The sequence below is a fragment of the Tiliqua scincoides genome, chromosome 2 (assembly GCF_035046505.1).
Source record: "Tiliqua scincoides isolate rTilSci1 chromosome 2, rTilSci1.hap2, whole genome shotgun sequence".
Classification (NCBI taxonomy): Eukaryota; Metazoa; Chordata; class Lepidosauria; order Squamata; family Scincidae; genus Tiliqua; species Tiliqua scincoides.
Window position 1 is genome coordinate 262,665,082 of NC_089822.1, and position 20,246 is coordinate 262,685,327.

Sequence of the window (20,246 nt, forward strand, 5' to 3'; positions counted from 1 at the left end):
TCATGTCTCTTACTTCTTGAGTGACTCTGACTATTCTCTCTTGCTCTCCCTTATTCCTGGAGGTCCTTCCCAGGTCACCTGCATGATTCCTCTTCACTTCCTTCCTTCAGATCTCTTCTCAAAACCCATCTTTGCCCTGAACCTTTTGGCACAGTCTCTTACAGCACAATCCTATCAATATCTACTTAGAAGTAAGTTCCATTGAATCCAATGGGAACTTACTCCCAGAAAGTGTGGATAGGATTGCACCCTTAATCCCCATAACTCACTGATACTTTAGCTCAGTATGTGAGATTGAAATAAATGCATATTCTTCTTGTTGACCCAGCCTGCATTTCCTTTCCCTTCCTCTGTTGGTTCCCCTGTGTGACCTGTGTTGATTTGTTTCTTAGAATGAAAAATTTAAATTGTATGGTACTCAGGGCAGGGACCTGGTCCTTTGTACTTTGCAAAACACTGCACACACTGGTGGTGTGAACAACCTCAGCAAAAACTACCACCTGGACCAAGGGCCACATTCCCTAACTTGGGTCTGAACTGTCAGGAACAGTTAAATCAGAAACCGCTCCAGAATCAGACCTTTTATGCACACTTTTGGCTGTAGCCAGGCATGGCAGTTGCTGAAATACCTCTTGGATCTGCTCAGCCTCTTGGTTGCAGAGCTTCCTGAGGTGCTGGTGTGGAACCTCTGAACTAACAGCATCCTTCACATCCAGAATCTCTTCCTTTATTTTTAAAGAAGAAACTAGGTAGTCAGCGGCTGCAGGGGCTTTTCCACCCAGGCCTGGCAGGACTGGGCTTGCATATCCCTCTTCGTGTTCTTGGCCAGCATCAGCTGCTCCCATGTAGGAGACCTGGTACGGCTTTGTATCTTCTGAGGTCACAGGTTCAAGCGGCTGTGGAATTCTCCTTTTGGAGTGAGAGGTCTGCAGGGCCTCTAGCTGTTCCTGGCATTGGTCTTTGTTGGGTTCCTCCTTAATGTGTTGCACAGCACTCCCAGCCAAAAACTCCTTGATGGCTTTCATTGGGATACCAAGAGGGTCTCTTCCACCTGCCTCCAACCTCTCCCCTGGTTCAAGCCCTGCTGGGTCCTGCTTTTCCATTTTTATTCCTGCTTGCAGTTCCTGGACTGGGAAGGATAGTCGCCATTCAGAAACATAAAGCCATGCACATCTGGGCCAAAAGAATCACTATCTCAAATATTATTTGTCACATTTTCATACCATCCTTCTTCCAAGAGCTCAAAGTGATATACATGATTCCTTCTCTCTTTTTGTCCTCTCAACAACCCTGTGAGGTAGGTAAGGCTGAGAGTGACTGACCCAAGGTCATCCAGGGAGCTTCAGGGCTGAGCAGGGATATAAACCTGGATCTTCCAGGTCTAAGACCAACTCTAGAACCACTGCACCATCTGGCCTCTCTAAATTTGCCTACTCCCTCAAAACATCATCAGCATTTGCTGCTATCACAACACTCAGCACAAAATGCTACTCCCCCTCAACCTGGTCACATGCCAGCCTATGCTCCTCCCTCTCCTAGGATTGGGAAGTAGAATGTAAGAGGAAGTGTGGGGGAGAGGAGTCCTGGGCTAGAGCAGCTATTTACACTTCTGATCTGTAACATGTCTGTCCTAGGCCCTGGGGACGGTGAGTTTGCACTGGCCAAGCTCAGCCGGCGCAGGGGTCTGGGAAGTGCGGGGAGGAGGCGGGGAGGAGGCGCTTCCGGGCAGGGGGAGGGCAGGTCATGGGTAGTTCCGGGGCAGGCGGGCAGGGAGAGGAAGGCAGGGCTGGAACCCGGCAGTTATGCCGGATCCCAACCCCATTCCCCAAGCAGCACAGAGCAGCTCCATTCTTCTCTGACTTGCGTCACCTCCTGATGTGGCACAGATCTGAGGAGACCCATTGGGGCTGTGTTGGCTTACCCTGCGGTAAGGGGAAGAGTTTCCCCTTGCATCTGGCTGAGCCAATTCTAGCCCCAATCTTGGCTGGATACAGCGCAGGCTTCCTGGCCTGCCAGTTTCCAGTGCAAGTTAGGATTGCGCTGTAAGTCACTGTGATTTTGTTAAAAGGGGGGAAAATGAAACACTGTACTTGTATTAGAAAGAGAGAGCTGTGTCCCCCCTCAAACATTTTTCCCCAGGCCAAATATACCACATTTTCTCTGATTTTCCCCATATTCAAGTCCTTTTACTATGCTGGAAAGTTCTCCTTTATGCCCCTTTCCCCTTGTCCACAAAATGTGTGTTCTCAGTGGTGCACTATTACCTGCCAAGCCTTTAGCACACCTTGGTAGAAGGAGAGAAGTCAGCTGCGGGCCAACTGTAGCTGCCATGGGAACCAGAGAACATTCAGGAGAGGTCTGCTGAAAGAGAAGCCGAAAGAAGAGTAAGACTGACTTACTGAAGAAAGAACAGGGCTGAATACACAATATGGCTAAATATATGCCAAGTTAATGAAACATCACGTGTAGTTTGCCTACAGCAGTCACAAGAGCATAAGAAGAGCTCTGCTGGATCAGGCCAAAGGCCCATCTAGTCAGCTTCCTGTATCTCACATCCCATCAGATGCTTCTAGGACAATAAGATACCTGTACCCCATTGCCACTTCCTTGCAGCTGGCATTGAGAGATAGGCTCTCTCTAAGACCTGCAAGTTTCATATACCCATCATGGCTTGCAACCGCTGATGGACTTTTCTTCCATCTGTCCAATCCCCTTTTAAAGGCATATAATAATAATAATAATAATAATAATAATAATAATAATATATAATAATAATAATAATAATAATAATAACGACTTTATTTTTACCCCGCCTTTCTCCCTGAAGGGACTCAAGGCGGGCTTACAACATATTAAAAACAATTTAAAAACAAATAAAAACATATTAACACATCATAAAAAAACAGCAGTCAGAGTAAAAACAAATAGGTAAAAAGAGCATAGAGCAGCAGCAAGTCATAAAAGAATCAGGCCTGTAAAAAATATTAAAAGATGTTAAAAAGATGTTAAAAGGCCGAGAACTCAGAAGGCCTGTTTAAACAGAAGGGTCTTCAGGCCTTGCCGAAAGGTCTCAAGAGAGGGAGCCATTCTTAAGTCAAGGGAAGGGAGTTCCATAGCGTTGGTGCCACTACTGAGAAGGCCCTATTTCTTGCAGCCGCCCCACGTACCTCCCTAGGTGGCGGCACTTGTAAAAAGGCCTTCTCTGATGACCTGAGAGGGCGAGCCGGATTGTACGGGAGCAGGCGATCTCTAAGATACCCTGGTCCAGAGCAGTATAGGGCTTTAAAGGTCAATACCAGCACCTTGAATTGGGCCCGGAAACGAATGGGATCAGTGCAGCCGCTGGAGAAGCGGACTGACAGAGTCGAACCGTCTACCTCCAGTAACCACGTGGGCCGCCGCATTCTGCACTAGTTGCAGTTTCCGAACCGTCTTCAAGGGCAGCCCCACATAGAGCGCGTTACAGTAATCTAATCTCGATGTCACCGAGGCATGGATCACCGTGGCCAGGTCTGCACGATCCAAGTACGGCCGCAGCTGGCGCACCAGCCAAAGCTGAGCGAAGGCCCCCCTTGCCACAGCCGCCACCTGGAAATCCAGGAGCAGCTGCGAGTCCAGGTGGACCCCCAAGCTGCAGACCTGCTCCTTCAGAGGGAGTGCAACCCCATTCAGCGCAAGCCGATAGTCCAGCACCTGCATCGAGGATTTCCGAACCAGGAGAGCCTCTGTCTTATCCAGATTTAATTTCAGCTTGTTAGCCCCCATCCAGATCCTCACTGCCTCCAGACAGCGCTCCAGGCCCTCAACCGCCACCCTGGAGTCTGGAGGAAAGGAGAGATAGAGCTGGGTGTCATCAGCATATTGATGGCACCCCACTCCAAACCCCCGGATGACCTCTCCCAGCGGTTTCATGTAGATGTTAAATAGCATGGGGGACAGCATGGGGGATATAGGCCTTCTGGTGCCAACATCACATCATGTGGCAAGGAGTTCCACAGCCCAGGCAGGATCAAAGTCTGGCATTATGGTGAAGGTTTAACCTGCACCACTGTCCTGATGAAAATCTTCTCCTCCCCTTCAAAACTCCTATTTTCCCTAGGAAGGAAATTGCCGGTGATGCCAATCACAGCTTCTCTCTCAGGGGAAATAGCTTTCAGATGTAATTCCCCAATTTTCTCTGGGGAAGCAATTCTCCCCCCACCCCAGCATAGACCCAATTCTGACCCTCCCTATTTACAAACGTGACAATCGTGTAACAGAAGAACCAACAATACATGATCTGACGGCTTTAAAAGGGGATTTGACCATTGCATAGAGGGCAGGTTTACCATTGGTGTCATGCAGTCATGATGGCAATGGAGAACCTCCATGTTCAAAGGCAGTATACCCTTGAATACCACTGCTGATGGGCAGACACTGAAAAAGGGTTATTGCCTTTCAGCCTTCCTGTCAGCGTCATAAAGCTATCTGTGGGCCATGGTGGGCCAAATAGACCCCTTAGTTTAACTGAAGCTTATGCCAAAACTTTATTGCATACACTGGGGGTTCATGCACTGTTGCACACAAGCCCTGGCCAATGGCTGTTCACTTGCACATCAGCATCCTCTCCTGGTCCCAGTGTGGCTCACCCTGATCTCACAGTCTCCCTCCTTCCACTCCTATCCTTGTTGCCTCTTGGTTCTGGTATTCCTTGCCCTGCTCTGCTCCTACTCTGCATGGTACTGGGGGTGAAGACCCTCTTCCTGGCATCACCAGCACTGGCACCCCTTGATCCAGAGAACCACTTCTGGACTGGCATTTCTTTCCCTGTTTTGCAAGCCTCCTGCTACAGGTCCTGCAGCTCTTTCTCTCTCCCTCCCCCCCCCTTTTCTGATCTCCCATTTTTGCATTCTCCTCTCCACTTTCTGCCCAACATTGGCATATACGCAACAGGGATCAAATGTGTACACCTGTGGGCTGAGCAGAGATGGGTTAACATACCTTGCCCAGTTGCTCCACTCCCTGGAAATCAGCACTGCAAACACCAAAACTCAGGTGAGGCCAAGAAAAGGCTGTCTCTGCCCACCCAAGCCATGGAGTGGGGCAGGAACAGGAAGTCAATGCAATGCCAACATTTCTCACCCCCCCTTCCCACCACTTGCCTGTCTAGGAAATCCAGCTTGGTCTGTTTAACCCTTGCATTAAAATAGGATTGCAAACCATTTTGCCTGGCTGCCTCTCTCCAAAGAGAAAGACAAAAAGTCCACTGGCCTTTTCCATTGCGTTTGGAATAGAGAACACAATATGAGTAAATTTGAGCACCCTGTGGGGACCCTGGATCAGGCCATAGGCCCATCTAGTCCAGCTTCCTGTATCTCACAGCGGCCCACCAAATGCCCCGGGGAGCACACAAGACAACAAGAGACCTCATCCTGGTGCCCTCCCTTGCATCTGGCATTCTGACATAACCCATTTCTAAAAGCAGGAGGTTGTGCATACACATCATGGCTTGTACCCCATAATGGATTTTTCCTCCAGAAACTTGTCCAATCCCCTTTTAAAGGCGTCTAGGCTAGACGCCATCACCACATCCTGTGGCAAGGAGTTCCACAGACCGACCACACGCTGAGTAAAGAAATATTTTCTTTTGTCTGTCCTAACCCGCCCAACACTCAATTTTAGTGGACGTCCCCTGGTTCTGGTATTATGTGAGAGTGTAAAGAGCATATCCCTATCCACTCTGTCCATCCCCTGCAGAATTTTGTATGTCTCAATCACTGCAGATGCCACCCTTCTGCCACTAAAACCATAATCCTGGCTGCCCCAGCTGCCTCTCAGCGTCATTTCAGCTCCAGCAGAGACGTCCATTCTGATTGTCCGCAATACCCCAAACACTATGAAGTGTCACTCCGGAGTAGCATGACATTTTTAGAGCTGTCCCAACACCCAGTAGGCCCACCAGGGTCCATCCATGCTGAGACGAGGCTGTCCCCAGTGCCCCAATTAATCTGTGGAACTCCTTGCCACAGGATGTGACAACCTCACCCAAGGTCTAGATGCCTTTAAAAGGGAGATTGATGGAGGAGAACATCACAGGTTACATGACATGATGTGAATACGCATCATCCTGGTTTTAGAAGTAAGCTATCTCTGATTGCCAGATGCAAGAGAGCGGCAACAGGGCTCTTCTTAATGTTCTTACTGTATGCCTCAATGCATGGGAGGCAGTGAAGCAGTCTGTGGAGGCCCTTTGCTTCTCCCCCCTACCTGGAGCAGAAAGAAAAAACTCAAACTGGAACATTCCCAGAACACAAAGCATTTGTCCCCATTCCCTCTCTACTCCCAGTTCAAACATTGGGAGGAAAAAAAAAGATCCCCCTAATTGGGTCATAATAATATTGGGTCAGACTGGGTCCCCTGCAAGTTGAAGCAGACTGTTATATAGTGGGGTCCAGGCAAATCAAGGAAGGCATAGTGATAACAGCTCAATATGTTTATTCCATCTTCAAAACAGAACCTGGCAAAAAAAACAAGGCAAACCCCTGGCTTTTTATAGCCTTTAACTCCGCCCAGACTTCCCATGATTGGTGCAATTGAAACTTTAACTAGAGGGCCAATTGGGTGGTAGGATTTCGATCCATCACCAGATTGGTCAGCCATAAGTCTGGGCCAATCAGTTATGCAGGATTTCGATCCTGCATAACTTACATACTAACAGTACCCTTTTGAGCCTGCTCATCCTTTAAGGAGCTCAGGTTTATGTAGCCATGATACTATTCCTTGTTATCCTCACAATCACCCTATAAGGTAGCTTGTGTGTGTTGGCATCCTTCAGTCTCGGAAGACTATGGTGTCACACTCTGAATGGTGGTTCTGGAACAGAGTGTCCTCTCCAGTGCGCGAAGCCTGGGTAAAGTAGGTATGGAGGATAGGCTGTTACCCATGCAGCAAATCCCCCTCTCCACGTCACTGAAATGGTCCAATGGAAAGGCAGAGGCCAATACGGTTGGTTCCAGCGGCGTCGCAGGAGTTGCCAGAACGTGACTGTGTTCTAAGGTAGCTTAGAGAGAAAGTGACCCAGTAAGCTTTTAAGTGGGGATTTGAACCCAGATCTACCAGCAGTACTCTATAACCACTAGACCAGGGGTCTCCAAACATTTTGGCCAGAGGGCCGCATCAAATATCTGGCGCAGTGCTGAGGGCTGGAAAAAATTTAAATATAAAATTTAAATAAATAAATTAGAGATGGAACTTAGATGAATGAATAAATGAATGAGTGGGCTCATTCACTCAGCCTCTCCGGCCCTCAGAACACCCTCCAGATGCAATCGGAGCACAGCTCTGGTCATGTTCAGTAGTGTTCAGTCCTCTTTCAGGGACGAGAGGCTGGCCACGGGCCGGATAGAGGCTCACTGCGGGCCGCATCAGGCCCCTGGGCCAGGGTTTGGAGACCCTTGCACTAGACCATGCTGGCAAATAGATGGTTTCTTAGCCAATGTGAGATGATTACTGCATTCAATTGTTCTTGATCAGGATGGGCTGGAGTTGACAGAGATTATTTACACCATATTTCCTTAAAAGGTTCTTTTTTCGGAAGGGGGGGTCTTTCTCACTCCTTGGGGAGGACTCCCCAGCCTGATTTCCAACTTTCTCTTCTTGTTTTTTTTTCTTCTCCTAAAGCTCCAGGTTTCCCCTTGTTTTAATTTGCTATTTTCTTGCAACCTGTGCATGACACCTCCTGGGAACCTGCAGTCTCTTCAGTTGCTCCACAGCTAGCAATTCCAAAAAGTTCACCTGGGCTGCAGCCCAGTTGCCCCCAGTTGCTCCACAGCAACTCTCCCAGTTGCTCCACAGCTGTTGTTGGCAACCTTCAGTCTCAAAAGACTATACCACAGCTAGTATCCACAGCTAGTAATTCCAAAAAGATCGCCTGGGGCTGCAGCCCAGTTGCTCCACAGCTAGCAATTCCAAAAAGATCACCTGGGGCTGCAGCCCAGTTGCCCCCAGTTGCTCCACAGCAACTTTATGGAATTTTTACGGAACTTTATGGATCTTTATGGAATTGCTAGCGGTGGAGCAACTGGGGGGCTGCAGGTTCCCAAGAGGTGTCATGCACAGCTGCAAGGAAATATATTTAAAACTTGCATTTTTTAGGATCTCTGTATTTTTGTCTAGGAATCACAGCTCTGCGTAGTTGATCCATTCCCATTCATTGAGGAAAGTGAGTGCTTGTGGCAGTGCTCCCGAAGTGCATGGATCCAGCCACACAGAGACAGCTTGTGTTTGCCATCACTTTTGCAGAACTGCAAATCCCCAGTGCTGCAAATGGGGACTGACTTTCCATCCTGGTGATCATCATAAGAACCAGACGGTTTTGTTTTGTTTTTTCCTTTAAGAGAGGGAAGGGGTTAATGTACACAGGGCTCTAATGCCTAGAAAGGCACACAGATGTCAGAACTGGAGGAGGCTGCCAAAAATGAAAGCCCCTCTGCCGGATCTGTCTATTATTCCTCCCATCCTTCCTAATGGGAAGCTTCCCTTTGTGGATTTTGCATTCCTGGATGTTCTGAGAGGTTGCGGCAGGTTCTTAGGGCAAGGAAGAGAATGCAAAGGCTGCCAGTAAAAAGGTGAGGAGGGGGAGCTGTGAATTCAGGGAGAAGGTCAAAAATACAGCAGCAGGATGCAAGCAGGCAGGGGTGCGGAGGGGAACTTTTTAAGCAAAAAGTACTTTCTCAGCAATTTTGATGCTATTTAATTCAAACGAGGACTTTCCCATTCCAAATATTATATGAGCAGAACGAAGCTAGACTGACTCTGCCGCTATTGCTGTGAACTGTCGCAGTCATCGTCTTGCATTTTGCATTTCTTTGTACTTGTACAGTATCAGTTGGCAACTTCCCAGCATGCACTGAATGAATTTTGCTCCTCATAAGAGCATAAGAAGAGCCCCGCTGGGTCAGGCCAAAGGCCCATCTTGTCCAGCTTCTTGTATCTCACCGTGGCCCACCAGATGTCTCTGGGAGCACACAAGACAACAAGGTACTTGCATCCTGTTGGCACTCCCTTGCACTTGGAATTCGGAGGTAGCCTAGTTCTGAAACCAGGAGGCTGCACACACTCTTCATGGTTTGTAACCTGTGATGGACTTTGCTTCTAGAAATCTGTCCAATCCCCCTTTAAAGGTATCTAGGCCGGTGCCATCACTACATCCAGTAGCAAGGAGTTCCACAGATCAATTAAACATTGGGTAAAGAAATATTTTCCCTACCTACTCCCCTTGAAAATCCCCAGAACACCTCTCCCCTCCTCATTTTTGCTGCTTTTGAATAGCCAGGGTGGTGCAGTGGTTTGGGAAGTGGACTCAGACCTGGAAGATCCAGGTTCAAATCCCCCCTCAGCCATGAAGATTCCTGGGTGACCTTTGGCCAGTCACTTCTCTCAGCCTCACCTACCTCACAGGGTTGTTGTGAGGACAAAGGGAGGGGAGCAGCTGTGTACACCGCCCTGAGGTCTTTGGAGGAAGGGCGGTATAAAAATGTGACAAAATAAAATAAATGAAAAATAAGGCTGAAATTAGAACAATGTATACGTTTTTAAAAACAGACATAGTTTTCTTGGGTGGTAAAACCTTGTACGTGGAAGAAAAGAGTTATCAAGGCTGCAGTCCTACATACACATATGTGGGAGTAAGGCAGGCTCATTGAACTCAGTGGAACTCACATTTGAGTAAACACATATAGGATTGCACTGCTAACCATTAAATTACGTCCTTATTGCTACAATCCTTAGCCTCTGTGAAATGGTTGATAATCCTTTGCTCTGTTTGCAGTCAGATCACTAGGAGGAAGATAAGAACCAAGACAGAAGAAGACGAAAGGGAATCCTGAATGGGAAAGAGGGGATGGGGGGCACTTTTTTTTGCCAGTCAGCTGGGCAAGGAATTGGGCACAGTATCAAATCACAGCAGCTGCTGGGGGGGGGGGTTATGGTAGTCAAAGCACTCCAGAAATGCACCCCAAACATATATAATCAGTTTTGTTATGCAGTCTCAGTACCCATGAAGGGTTCTGTTTGTGAGGCAACATGCAAATCTGCTCCTAGAGTGTTGTGTGAGGAACATTACACCATGAATCTAGAAGTCATCCATCTTTGTATATAGTGCACATCCTATTTTGGGTCCAGAGATGGACGTGACATTTATTTTTCACATTTTTATACCGCCCCTTCCTCCAAGGAGCTCAGGGTGCTGTACATAATTGCTGCTCTCCTTTTGACCTCACAACAACCCTGTGAGGTAGGCGAGGCGGAGAGAGAATGACCGGCCCAAGGTCACCCAGGCAGTTTTGTGACTGAGTGGAGATTTGAACCTGGCTCTTCCAGGTCTGTCCAACTTCTGAAGCGATACACCATCCTGGCTCATCCTGACTTCCCCCCGCTGCATGCCTTTCAAGTTTTATGGTTTTTCTGAGGTGGTATTTTGAGGGAGCTGTGAAAAATATTTGGGAGGGGGAGGGATAAAGGCATATATTGTAATTTGCATCCTTCACTGATTATCAATGTTAAATTTCCCATCCAAGAATAAAAATGGAGGCGCAGGACGTGAAGCCGGGGAATGACTGCAGGCAGGAGCTTCTGACAGGGGAAGCTTTCCAAGAAATTAAGCAAGAACCAGAGGAGGGTCTGCAAGAGGGCTGGGAATCCCAATGGCAGGCATTCCTAAAGACAATGTCGTCCTCGCATTCACCACAGAAAAACCCACAGATGCCTCAGCACCAGTTGGTGGACAATAGTAAGGATATCCAGGCCTCCTTCAAGAGAGGACCTGATGCCAAACAGTGGCCAGAAGGACAGCATGCGATCCAAATCCTTCCAAGTCTTGGCGGCAAAGCCCATGAAAGCCAACGGCCATGCGGGAATGTGAAAGAAGAGATTCTGGATGAGGACCCCATCAGCCCGGAGCTACGATGCCAATATTTCAGGCACTGCTGCTATCAAGAGACCGAGGGGCCCCGAGGTTTTTGCAACAGGCTCCAGGAACTGTGCCGTCAATGGCTGAAGCCGGAGAAACACACCAAGGAGCAGATCCTGGAGCTGGTGATCCTGGAGCAGTTCCTGACGGTCCTGCCACAAGACATGCGGTGCTGGGTTAGGGAGCAGGGGCCGGAGAACTGCACCCAGGCAGTGGTCCACGCAGAAGACTTCTTGCTGAAGCTTCAGAAGACAGAGAGATGGAAACAAAAGGTGAGGGTGTGGTGTGCTTGACATCCTGCTACAAGTCAGGTGGTTGCAAAGGCAGTCACCCATATTCAGAACATAATTTTGCTGGATCAGACCAAAAGCCTGCCTAGGACAGCATCCTGTTCATGCCTGTCCAAGCAGGATGAGAAGGCAGCAGCCCCCCCTCCCACTCCCCTGCAACTGGTATTCAAGGGGCATGATGTCTCTGAACATGGCAGTCCTGTTTAGCTGTACATAAACTTCTCCGTCTCCATATATCTATGTAATCCATATATCTGTGTAAGCCACTGAAGCCAGTGATAGTTGCTGCAGCTGGCCCTTACCTGTTTGATTGGTATGAAGCTCTAGCTTCATCAGGGTCTACTATGGAGCAGGGGTGCCCAAACCCCGGCCCTGCGGCCACTTGCGGCCCTCAAGGCCACTCAATGCAGTCCTCAGGGAGCCCCCAGTCTTCAATAAGCCTCTGGTCCTCTGGAGATTTTTTGGAGCCTGCACTGGCCTGACACAACTGCTCTCAGCATGAGGGCAACTGTTTGACCTCTCATATGAACTGTGGGATGAGGACTTCCTCCACTGCTTGCTGTTTCATGTCTGTGATGCAGCAGAGGCAGCAAAGGAAAGGCCAGCCTTGGTTTGTGCAAAGCCTTTTATAGGCCATGAGCTATTGCAAGACCTTCATTCATTCCTATAAGTTCATCTTTAATATATTCATTTATGTAAACTTATGTAAATTTATTCAAATTTTAAATGTAAATTCTTTCTTTCTCTAGAGCAGGGGTGTCCAAAGCTTTTGGCAGGAGGGCCGCAGCATCTCTCTGACACTGTGTCAGGGGCCAGGGGAAAAAAAGAATTAATTTACATTTAAAATTTGAATAAATTTACATAATTTTCCCCTCACGCTGCAAGCAGTTGTGTCAGGCCAGTGCGGGCTCCAAAAAATCTCCAGAGGGCCAGAGGCTCATTAGAGATTGGGGGCCCCCTGAGGGCAGCACCGAGAGTCCCGGAGGGCCGCAAGTGGCCCCAGGGCTGGGGTTTGGGCACCCCTGCTCTAGAGTGTAGAACAGGGTTGCAGAAAAGGCAATGGCAGGAAGCCACTGTTATGGAAAAATTCTAGAAGGTGCACAGAAAATGCATGAATCAATTAGAATCAAAGTTGGTCATACAGAGCTGAATGTTATTTTATGTAGTTGTATTTGACATACAGGTTTCCCTTGAAGGAGGATTTTTTGGGGCCAAAGTTATGGAATATTGAGTATTTTGTTGACTCAGAACATTCTGTATCTTCTAGAATGTCTTTTGTAACAGTGTGGCGAAGAGCAGAGACTCTGAGTTAAGAACATAAGAAGAGCCCTGCTGGATCAGGCCAAGGGCCCATCTAGTCCAACTTCCTGTATCTCACAGTGGCCCACCAAATGCCTGAGGGAGCACCCAAGAAAACAGACACAACCTGCGTCCCTGTGCCCTCCCCTGCATCTGGCAGTCAGAGGCAGCCTGCCTCTAAAACCAAGAACTTGCACATACCTACTATGACTTGTAACCCGTAATGAACTTCTCCTCGAGAAATTTGTCCAATCCCCTCTTAAAGGCATCCAGGCAAGAGTTAGGAGGTGGGGAGCTCAATTCAGGCAATGCTTCTGGTCCTCTGCCTTCCAGATATCATCTTTGTTCTGTGTCTCTGTTTCAGATATCAAGTCTTTCAGAAGACGAGGCCATTGATTCACATAAGTTGGAACACGATCCATCAGACGCCACGGAGGTGGAGGCCAAACAGGAAGGTGATGAGGTGGCCAGCTTGGTGGGTAAGGATTCTTGGGTCTAAAGCAGGGGTGCCCAAATCCCGGCCCTGGGGCCACATGCGGCCCTCGAGGCCTCTCAGTGTAGCCCTCAGGAAGCCCCCAGTCTTCAATGAGCCTCTGGCCCTCTGGAGATTTGTTGGAGCCCACACTGGCCCGACGCAACTGCTCTCAGCATGAGGGCGACTGTTTGACCTCTCGCATGGGCTGTGGGATGAGGACTTCCTCCACTGCTTGCTGTTTCACGTCTTTGATGCAGTAGCGGCAGCAAAGGAAAGGCCAGACTTGCTTTGTGCAAGGCCTTTTATAGGCCTTGAGCTATTGCAAGCCCTTCATTCATTCATATAAGTTTGTCTTTAATATATTCATTTATGTAAACTTATGTAAATTTATTCAAATTTTAAATGTAAATTAATTCTTTTTCCCCCCCTCGCCCTCAACACAGTGTCAGAGAGATGATGTGGCCCTACTGCCAAAAACTTTGGACACCCCTGCTCTAAAGTGTTTAGATGTCTTGATTATTCTGGAACAGGGGTGTCCAAAGTTTTTGGCAGGAGGGCCGCATTGTCTCTCTGATACTGTGGAGAGGGCCGGGGGGGGGGGAAGAATTAATTTACATTTCAAATTTGAATACATTTACATACATTTACATAAATGAATATATTAGAGATGAACTTATATGAATGAATGAAGGTCTTGCAATAGCTCAAGGCCTATAAAAGGCCTTGCACAAAGCAAGGCTGGCCTTTCCTTTGCTGCCACTACTGCATCACAGACGTGAAACAGCAAGCAGTGGAGGGAGCCCTTGTCCCACAGCTCACCGAGAGGTCAAGCAGTCGTCCTCACACTGAGAGCAGTTGCATTGGGCCAGTGTGGGCTCCAACAAATCACCAGAGGGCCAGAGGCTCACTGGAGACTGGGAGCTCCCTGAGGGCCACATTGAGAGGCCTTGAGGGCCGCAAGTGGCCCCAGGGCCGGGGTTTGGGCACCCCTGTTCTGGAATGTTCCTGCCATAGTTTCTATAGACAAGCCACAGTTTAGAGTAGTATCTGTTGTTGTTTTTCATTATTGTTTCCCATTATTACTCTTGATGTAGCACCATCAGTGCTAGCATTTTGACCCAAGGAGCTTACAAGCTAGCAATTGGCACAAGGGAGATAACAGAGGGAGGGAAGGGGATGGAGACAAATTTAAGCAGGGGAAGCATATGTAGTTCTTATTGTCACATACTTAAGCTTTGTTACTGTAGGTAATGTGGACTAAGGTGTGGTGCCAAAAGCTTCCTGAAAAAGGTCAGTTTTCACCTGGAATTTAAAGGGTATAAGAGAGAGGACACGGCACAATACTGGGTGCAAGTATCTGTTCATAAGTTCACTCCCATCTCTCTGATTCAATAGCCTCTTGGGGCAATGGTACTTTCTGTTTGGTCTGCGAGTTCAGGCAAAGTGGCAACCACAGTTAGCACAAACTGTGGCTTGTAAACCAGCATCATAACCATGGTTTCTGAACTTGGCTTGTCAACCTGAAACAAACCACAATTTGTGGGCAGGCTTGTATTCAGATATAACACAAAAGCCATTAACTCACTAAGGGCGTGATCCTAACCGACTTTCCAGCACTGACATAGCTGTGCCAATGTGGCACGCACTGCAGCCTGCAGTGGGGAGGCAGTGAAGGAAGCAGCCTCCTCGAGGCACGGGCATGTTTGTTACCATACCTTGGGTCTGCATTGCAGCTAGGTCAGTGCTGGAAAATTGGTTAGGATTGCGCCCTAAACAAATTATGGTTTTGTGTTGCTTCTGAACCCAGCCCAGGAGTCACACTGCATGTATGCGATATTGCGGAGGGTGGGTGGGTTAAGAAGAGCCCCGCTTGATCAGGCCAAAGGCTAGTAGTGCAGCTTCCTGTATCTCACAGTGGTCCACCAGATGCTTCAGGGAACACACAAGACAACAGACACAACCTGTGTCCTGGTGCCCTCCCCTGCACCTGGCAATCAGAGGCAGCCTACCTCTAAAACCAGGAGCTTGCACATACCTACCATGGCTTGTATCCTGTAATGAACTTTTCCTCCAGATAGTAATTTTTGATGGAAATTTAGACAGCTAGATTTGAGATCTCTGTCCTCAGCTACTGTCAATTAAAAGTCTTCCAATAGCAGCACCAGTGAGAGAAAACGAAGGATTTGCTGTCATTTAATTTCATGTTTGTTCCAGCAGGTGATGGGCAAGTGAGAGCAAAGGAGGAGAATCTTCAACTGAAAGGCCCTGACTGTGTAAATGTTAGTGGAATACCCATGAACGGAGCCCAAGAGACGTTTTTCCAGGGTCCAGACAAAGAAGAGATGTCTGGAAATCTGCAGGAATTAAAACATCATCGAGGAAGTCCTCTAGGAAAGCCAGCAGAACAAACCATTCATTGCAAGGAGCATGATGGAAATGTCCAAGAAAGAGTCCAGGGGCATAAGAGAGAGAAGACAACTCTTCGCTGTGGGAAAAGCATCTCTCAGAACACCATTCATTTCAACCACCAGAGAATGCAGAAGGGAGAAAAGCCATTTAAATGCTCATACTGTGGGAAAACCTCCAATGGAAGAACAAACCTCATGATACACGAGAGAACCCACACGGGGGAGAAACCGTATGAATGCCCCGAATGCGGGAAAAGCTTCAGCACCAGCTCAAACCTCACAAATCACAAAAGGGTGCATACAGGCGAGAAGCCATACCTGTGCTCCAACTGCGGGCAGAGCTTCAGTCACAACGCGTCCCTGATAAGACACCGGAGAACCCATACGGGAGAGAAACCGTATGTGTGCGCAGACTGCGGCAAAAGCTTCATCCAGAAGGGAGAACTGATTGCACACAAGAGAACCCACACGGGAGAGAAGCCCTACGAATGCACCGAGTGCGGGAGAAGCTTCAGCACCAGCTCTCACCTGATAAGACACAAGAGGGTACACACGGGCACCAAACCCCGCAGTTGCACAGACTGTGGTCAAAGTTTCCACAGGAGATCAAACCTTAAAATGCACAAGGGAACATATATTGACAATAAGCAATAAAAGAGCACAACAGCTTTTTAAGGATAAAGAGCACAGGAGCATCTGTTATGAGGGCAGAAAGTCATGTAAATGTGGCCCAGCTGTAGAGATAGCCCAGTCCTTACAGTCATAGAAGAATACACATAAAGCTTTGCAAATATAATATTATGGTCACCACTCAGCAGTGTCCTGTGGCCTCTTGTATTCTTTCTCTTCCTCCCCACTGCACACAATCATTCCTCTCTCCCTTCACTTTTCAGAGCTAACCACACTGCAGCATGTCAATCCACCTGGCCAGTTTCTGTGCAAACTGGCTCTTGACTTAAGTGGTGGTAAACTCTAGTTTTGATGTCACCACGGTTAGCTTTAATGCCCCTATCAACATAATGCTGGGTGATATGGGTGATTGTGGGAGGAAAAGCCCAGTCTGCTTTACCCCATTTCTGCCCAACCCACAGGTACGCAAGTTTTATCTCTGTTGCGTATATCCGACATTGGGCATAAATGGCTTCAAGAAGTAGCTGGGTGGTGAAGGGAGGTGGTAGAAAGTGGGGGTGATCTGAACACTCTAGGGCAGGGGTGTCCAAACATTTTGGCAGGAGGGCCACATCATCTCTCTGACACTGTGTTGGGGGGCCGGGAAAAAAAGAATTAATTTACATTTAAAATTTGAATAAATTTACATAAATAAATTCATTAGAGATGGAATATGAATGAATGAAGGTCTTGCAATAGCTTAAGGCCTATAAAAGGCCTTGCACAAAGCAAGGCCAGCCTTTCCTTCTCTGCCACTGCTGCATTACAGATGTGAAACAGCAAGTAGTGGAGGGAGCCCTCATCCCACAGCTCACGTGAGAGGTCAAACAGTCGCCCTCACGCTGAAAGCAGTTGCGTCGGGTCGGAGACTTGTCTCTGGAGGGCCAGAGGCTCATTGGAGACTGGGGGCTCCCCACGGGCCAGATTGGGAGCCCCTGAGGGCCACAAGTGGCCCCCGGGCTGGGGTTTGGGCACCCCTGCTCTAGGGGAGCAATTGGAACACTGTAGTGACACCCCCCCAACACTGCTGCTGGAGTAGTTGATAGGAGGTCTGCCATTCAGCTCCTAAGAAATGTTTAGGGCAGTGTTTGTCAAACTGTGGGTCGGGACCCACTAGGTGGGTTGCAAGCCAATTTCAGGTGGGTCCCCATTCATTTCAACATTTTATTTTTAATACATTAGACTTGATGCCACCATTCTATGTGACTGCATTATGGGAAATGTTACAGACCTGCACTTTCAACAGGCTACTCTGTATATGATTTTAACAATGATAGTGAATGGGATTTACTTCTGGGTAAGTGTGGGTAGGATTGCAGCCTAAGATTGTTAAAAATTTTCCTGCTTGATGATGTCACTTCCGATCATGACATCATTTCCGGTGGGTCTTGACAGATTCTCACTTTAAAAAGCGGGACCCGGTGCTAAATGTGTGAGAACCACTGGTTTAGGGTCTCATTCTTTGGCAGCCACCTCCCGAAAGATGGCTGATACAAAAACCCAGTTAATTAATTCCCACTACATTTGATGATATAGCAGGCAAATGAAGGACAAATTGACTGCCTCAGTTCCCAGTGCGCTATACTGTTTTTGCCAAGTTTGTAATACCACTTAAGGCTACAATCCTATGAACACTTTCCTGGGAGTAAGCCCAACTGGACATAATGGAACTTACTTTTGAGTAGACCCACCTAGAATTGGGCTATTCTTCACCTGTAAGAGGACACTTGCAAAATGGAACATGCCTGATGAAAGAACATCCATTTTAGCAACCCAGATTACCCTGTTTTGGCAGCCAAGATTATCACAATATTTTGAAAACAGATCAGTATTCCAAATGAATTAACTAAATTTCCATTGTCAGAGATGTTGTTAGGGGGGTGCAGGGGTTGTGGCCTGTATCAGGTGAGGCACACAAGGGGGTGACACCACTACTGGCCAAAAAATTTTAAATCTTGTATTTTCTAATAATACCATTGGATTATATGTCATTTGATGCATAATTTCAAGCAGTGAAACAAACCATGGTGAAATATCTCTATTCTATCCAAAGTTCCTTTATTTATCATGCATAGCTTTAAGTTGCTGTAAGGTTCTTGGAGCCTAGGCTTGGACAAAATATGCAGTACGTTCATCGGAGACATTTGAGGGACTGAGCCACCCATCCAACATGAGGCATGCCCGACTGTTAATAGGGTGTGTGTGTGTGTGTAAATAGCAGTAACCATGCTGTTCTAGACTGTCTTTGGACTCTATTAAAATGTTGCTCATCAGAACATAAGAACAGCCCCACTGGATTAGGCCATAGGCCCATCTAGTCCAGCTTCCTATATCCCACAGCGGCCCACCAAATGCCCCAGAGAGCACACCAGATAACAAGAGACCTCATTCTGGTGCCCTCCCTTGCATCTGGCATTCTGACATAGCCCATTTCTAAAATCAGGAGGTTGCGCATACACATGACTTGTACCCCGTAATGGATTTTTCCTCCAGAAACTTGTCCAATCCCCTTTTAAAGGCGTCCAGGCCAGACGACATCACCACATCCTGTGGCAAGGAGTTCCACACACCGACCACACGCTGAGTAAAGAAATATTTTCTTTTGTCTGTTCGAACTCTCCCAACACTCAATTTTAGTGGATGTCCCCTGGTTCTGGTGTTATGTGAGAGTGTAAAGAGCATCTCCCTTTCCACTCTGTCCATCCCCTGCATAATTTTGTATGTCTCAATCATGTCCCCCCTAAGAACAGCCCCACTGTCTCTTTTCTAGGCTGAAGAGGCCCAAATGCTGCAGACTGTCCTCATAAGGAAGGTGCCCCAGCCCAGTAATCATCTTAGTTGCTCTCTTTTGCACCTTTTCCATTTCCACTATGTCTTTTTTGAGATGTGGCGACCAGAATTGGACACAATACTCCAGGTGTGGCCTTACCATCAATTTGTACAACGGCATTATAATATTAGCCGTTTTGTTCTCAATACCTTTCCTAATGATCCTAAGCATAGAATTGGCCTTCTTCACTGCTGCTGCACATTGGGTCGACACTTTCATCGACCTGTCCACCACCACCCCAAGATCTCTCTCCTGATCTGTCACAGACAGCTCAGAACCCATCAGCCTATATCTAAAGTTTTGATTTTTTGCCCCAATGTGCATGACCTTACACTTACTGACACTGAAGCGCATCTGCCATTTTGCTGCTCATTCTGCCAGTCTGGAGAGATCCTTCTGGAGCTCCTCACAATCACTTCTGGTCTTCACTCGGAAAAGTTTGGTGTCGTCTGTAAACTTAGCCACCTCACTGCTCACCCCTGTCTCCAGGTCATTTATGAAGAGGTTGAAAAGCACCGGTCCCAGGACAGATCCTTGGGCCACACCGCTTTTCACCTCTCTCCATTGTGAAAATTGCCCATTGACACCCACTCTCTGCTTCCTGGTCTTCAACCAGTTCTCAATCCATGAGAGGACCTGTCCTCTAATTCCCTGACTGTGGAGTTCTGCGGACTGTTCTGTGGACTGTGGAGAATAGTTTTTTGGCAGGTGCTCCTCCGTTTTTTGGCAGCACCTCTGCAGGTGCTATGTCAAACTCAGTTTGTGTGGGTGGGGGTCAGCCAATGCCATCATCAGTCTCTGCCATGCACAGTTCCTGCACCAGCAGAACCTCCCTTTGGTTGGTCCTGGTTGTGGTGAAGATGTGCTGCATCTTGCTTGGTTTTCAGCTCTCCCAAAAGGAGGTTCTGCTGGTGCAGTTCCTCAAATATCCACGAATATATCCATTCCCTCCATCTTGAGCCAATGCAATCTGTAGCTTCTCTTGGCATTATCTCAAAGGAAAACAGTAACCCTGTCTCCAGGCTAATTTTTTGGCTTTTCTCCTCTGCAACTCAGCTCATTGCCAGCATCACCTTCAGCTAGTGAGCAGGAGAGGTTTCTATGTCTCAGAGTCTTGCGCTCTGCTCCTTCATTCTCTGTTGGGGTTGCTGGAGCAGTCAGGATGGAGCTCAACGGCTTCAGAGAAGTGCAAAATATGTGGTGATTTGCCAGCATCCCTATTGTTCGCTGAACTTTTTTAGTGATTCAATGCTCACACAAGCATTGGCAACAGAACAGGTTTATTCCAATGAGTTATATACAGCTCCCTGGAAGGGTTCTTAGCAAA

The 20,246-nt window shown here is 47.8% G+C and overlaps 2 protein-coding genes across 4 annotated transcripts in view; one reads left to right on the forward strand and one right to left on the reverse strand.

The window, feature by feature from the left end:
* Positions 1-20,246, reverse strand: part of LOC136640318 (zinc finger protein 271-like) — a 208,097-nt gene that overhangs the window by 173,268 nt on the left and 14,583 nt on the right. The window lies entirely within an intron of this gene.
* LOC136640422 (zinc finger and SCAN domain-containing protein 31-like) lies at positions 8,457-16,188 on the forward strand. 3 transcript variants are annotated; one of them, XM_066615549.1, is made up of 4 exons: positions 8,457-8,606; positions 10,557-11,220; positions 12,902-13,016; positions 15,227-16,188. In XM_066615549.1, exons 1-4 carry the CDS (start codon positions 8,584-8,586, stop codon positions 16,072-16,074), a joined length of 1,650 nt encoding a protein of 549 aa, XP_066471646.1. In that variant the 5' UTR covers positions 8,457-8,583; the 3' UTR covers positions 16,075-16,188. The 3 variants fall into 3 exon arrangements, with proteins under 3 accessions (XP_066471646.1, XP_066471644.1, XP_066471645.1); XM_066615547.1 differs by lacking the exon at positions 8,457-8,606 and adding an exon at positions 8,945-9,018; XM_066615548.1 differs by lacking the exon at positions 8,457-8,606 and adding an exon at positions 8,945-9,018 and having other exon boundaries at positions 15,230-16,188.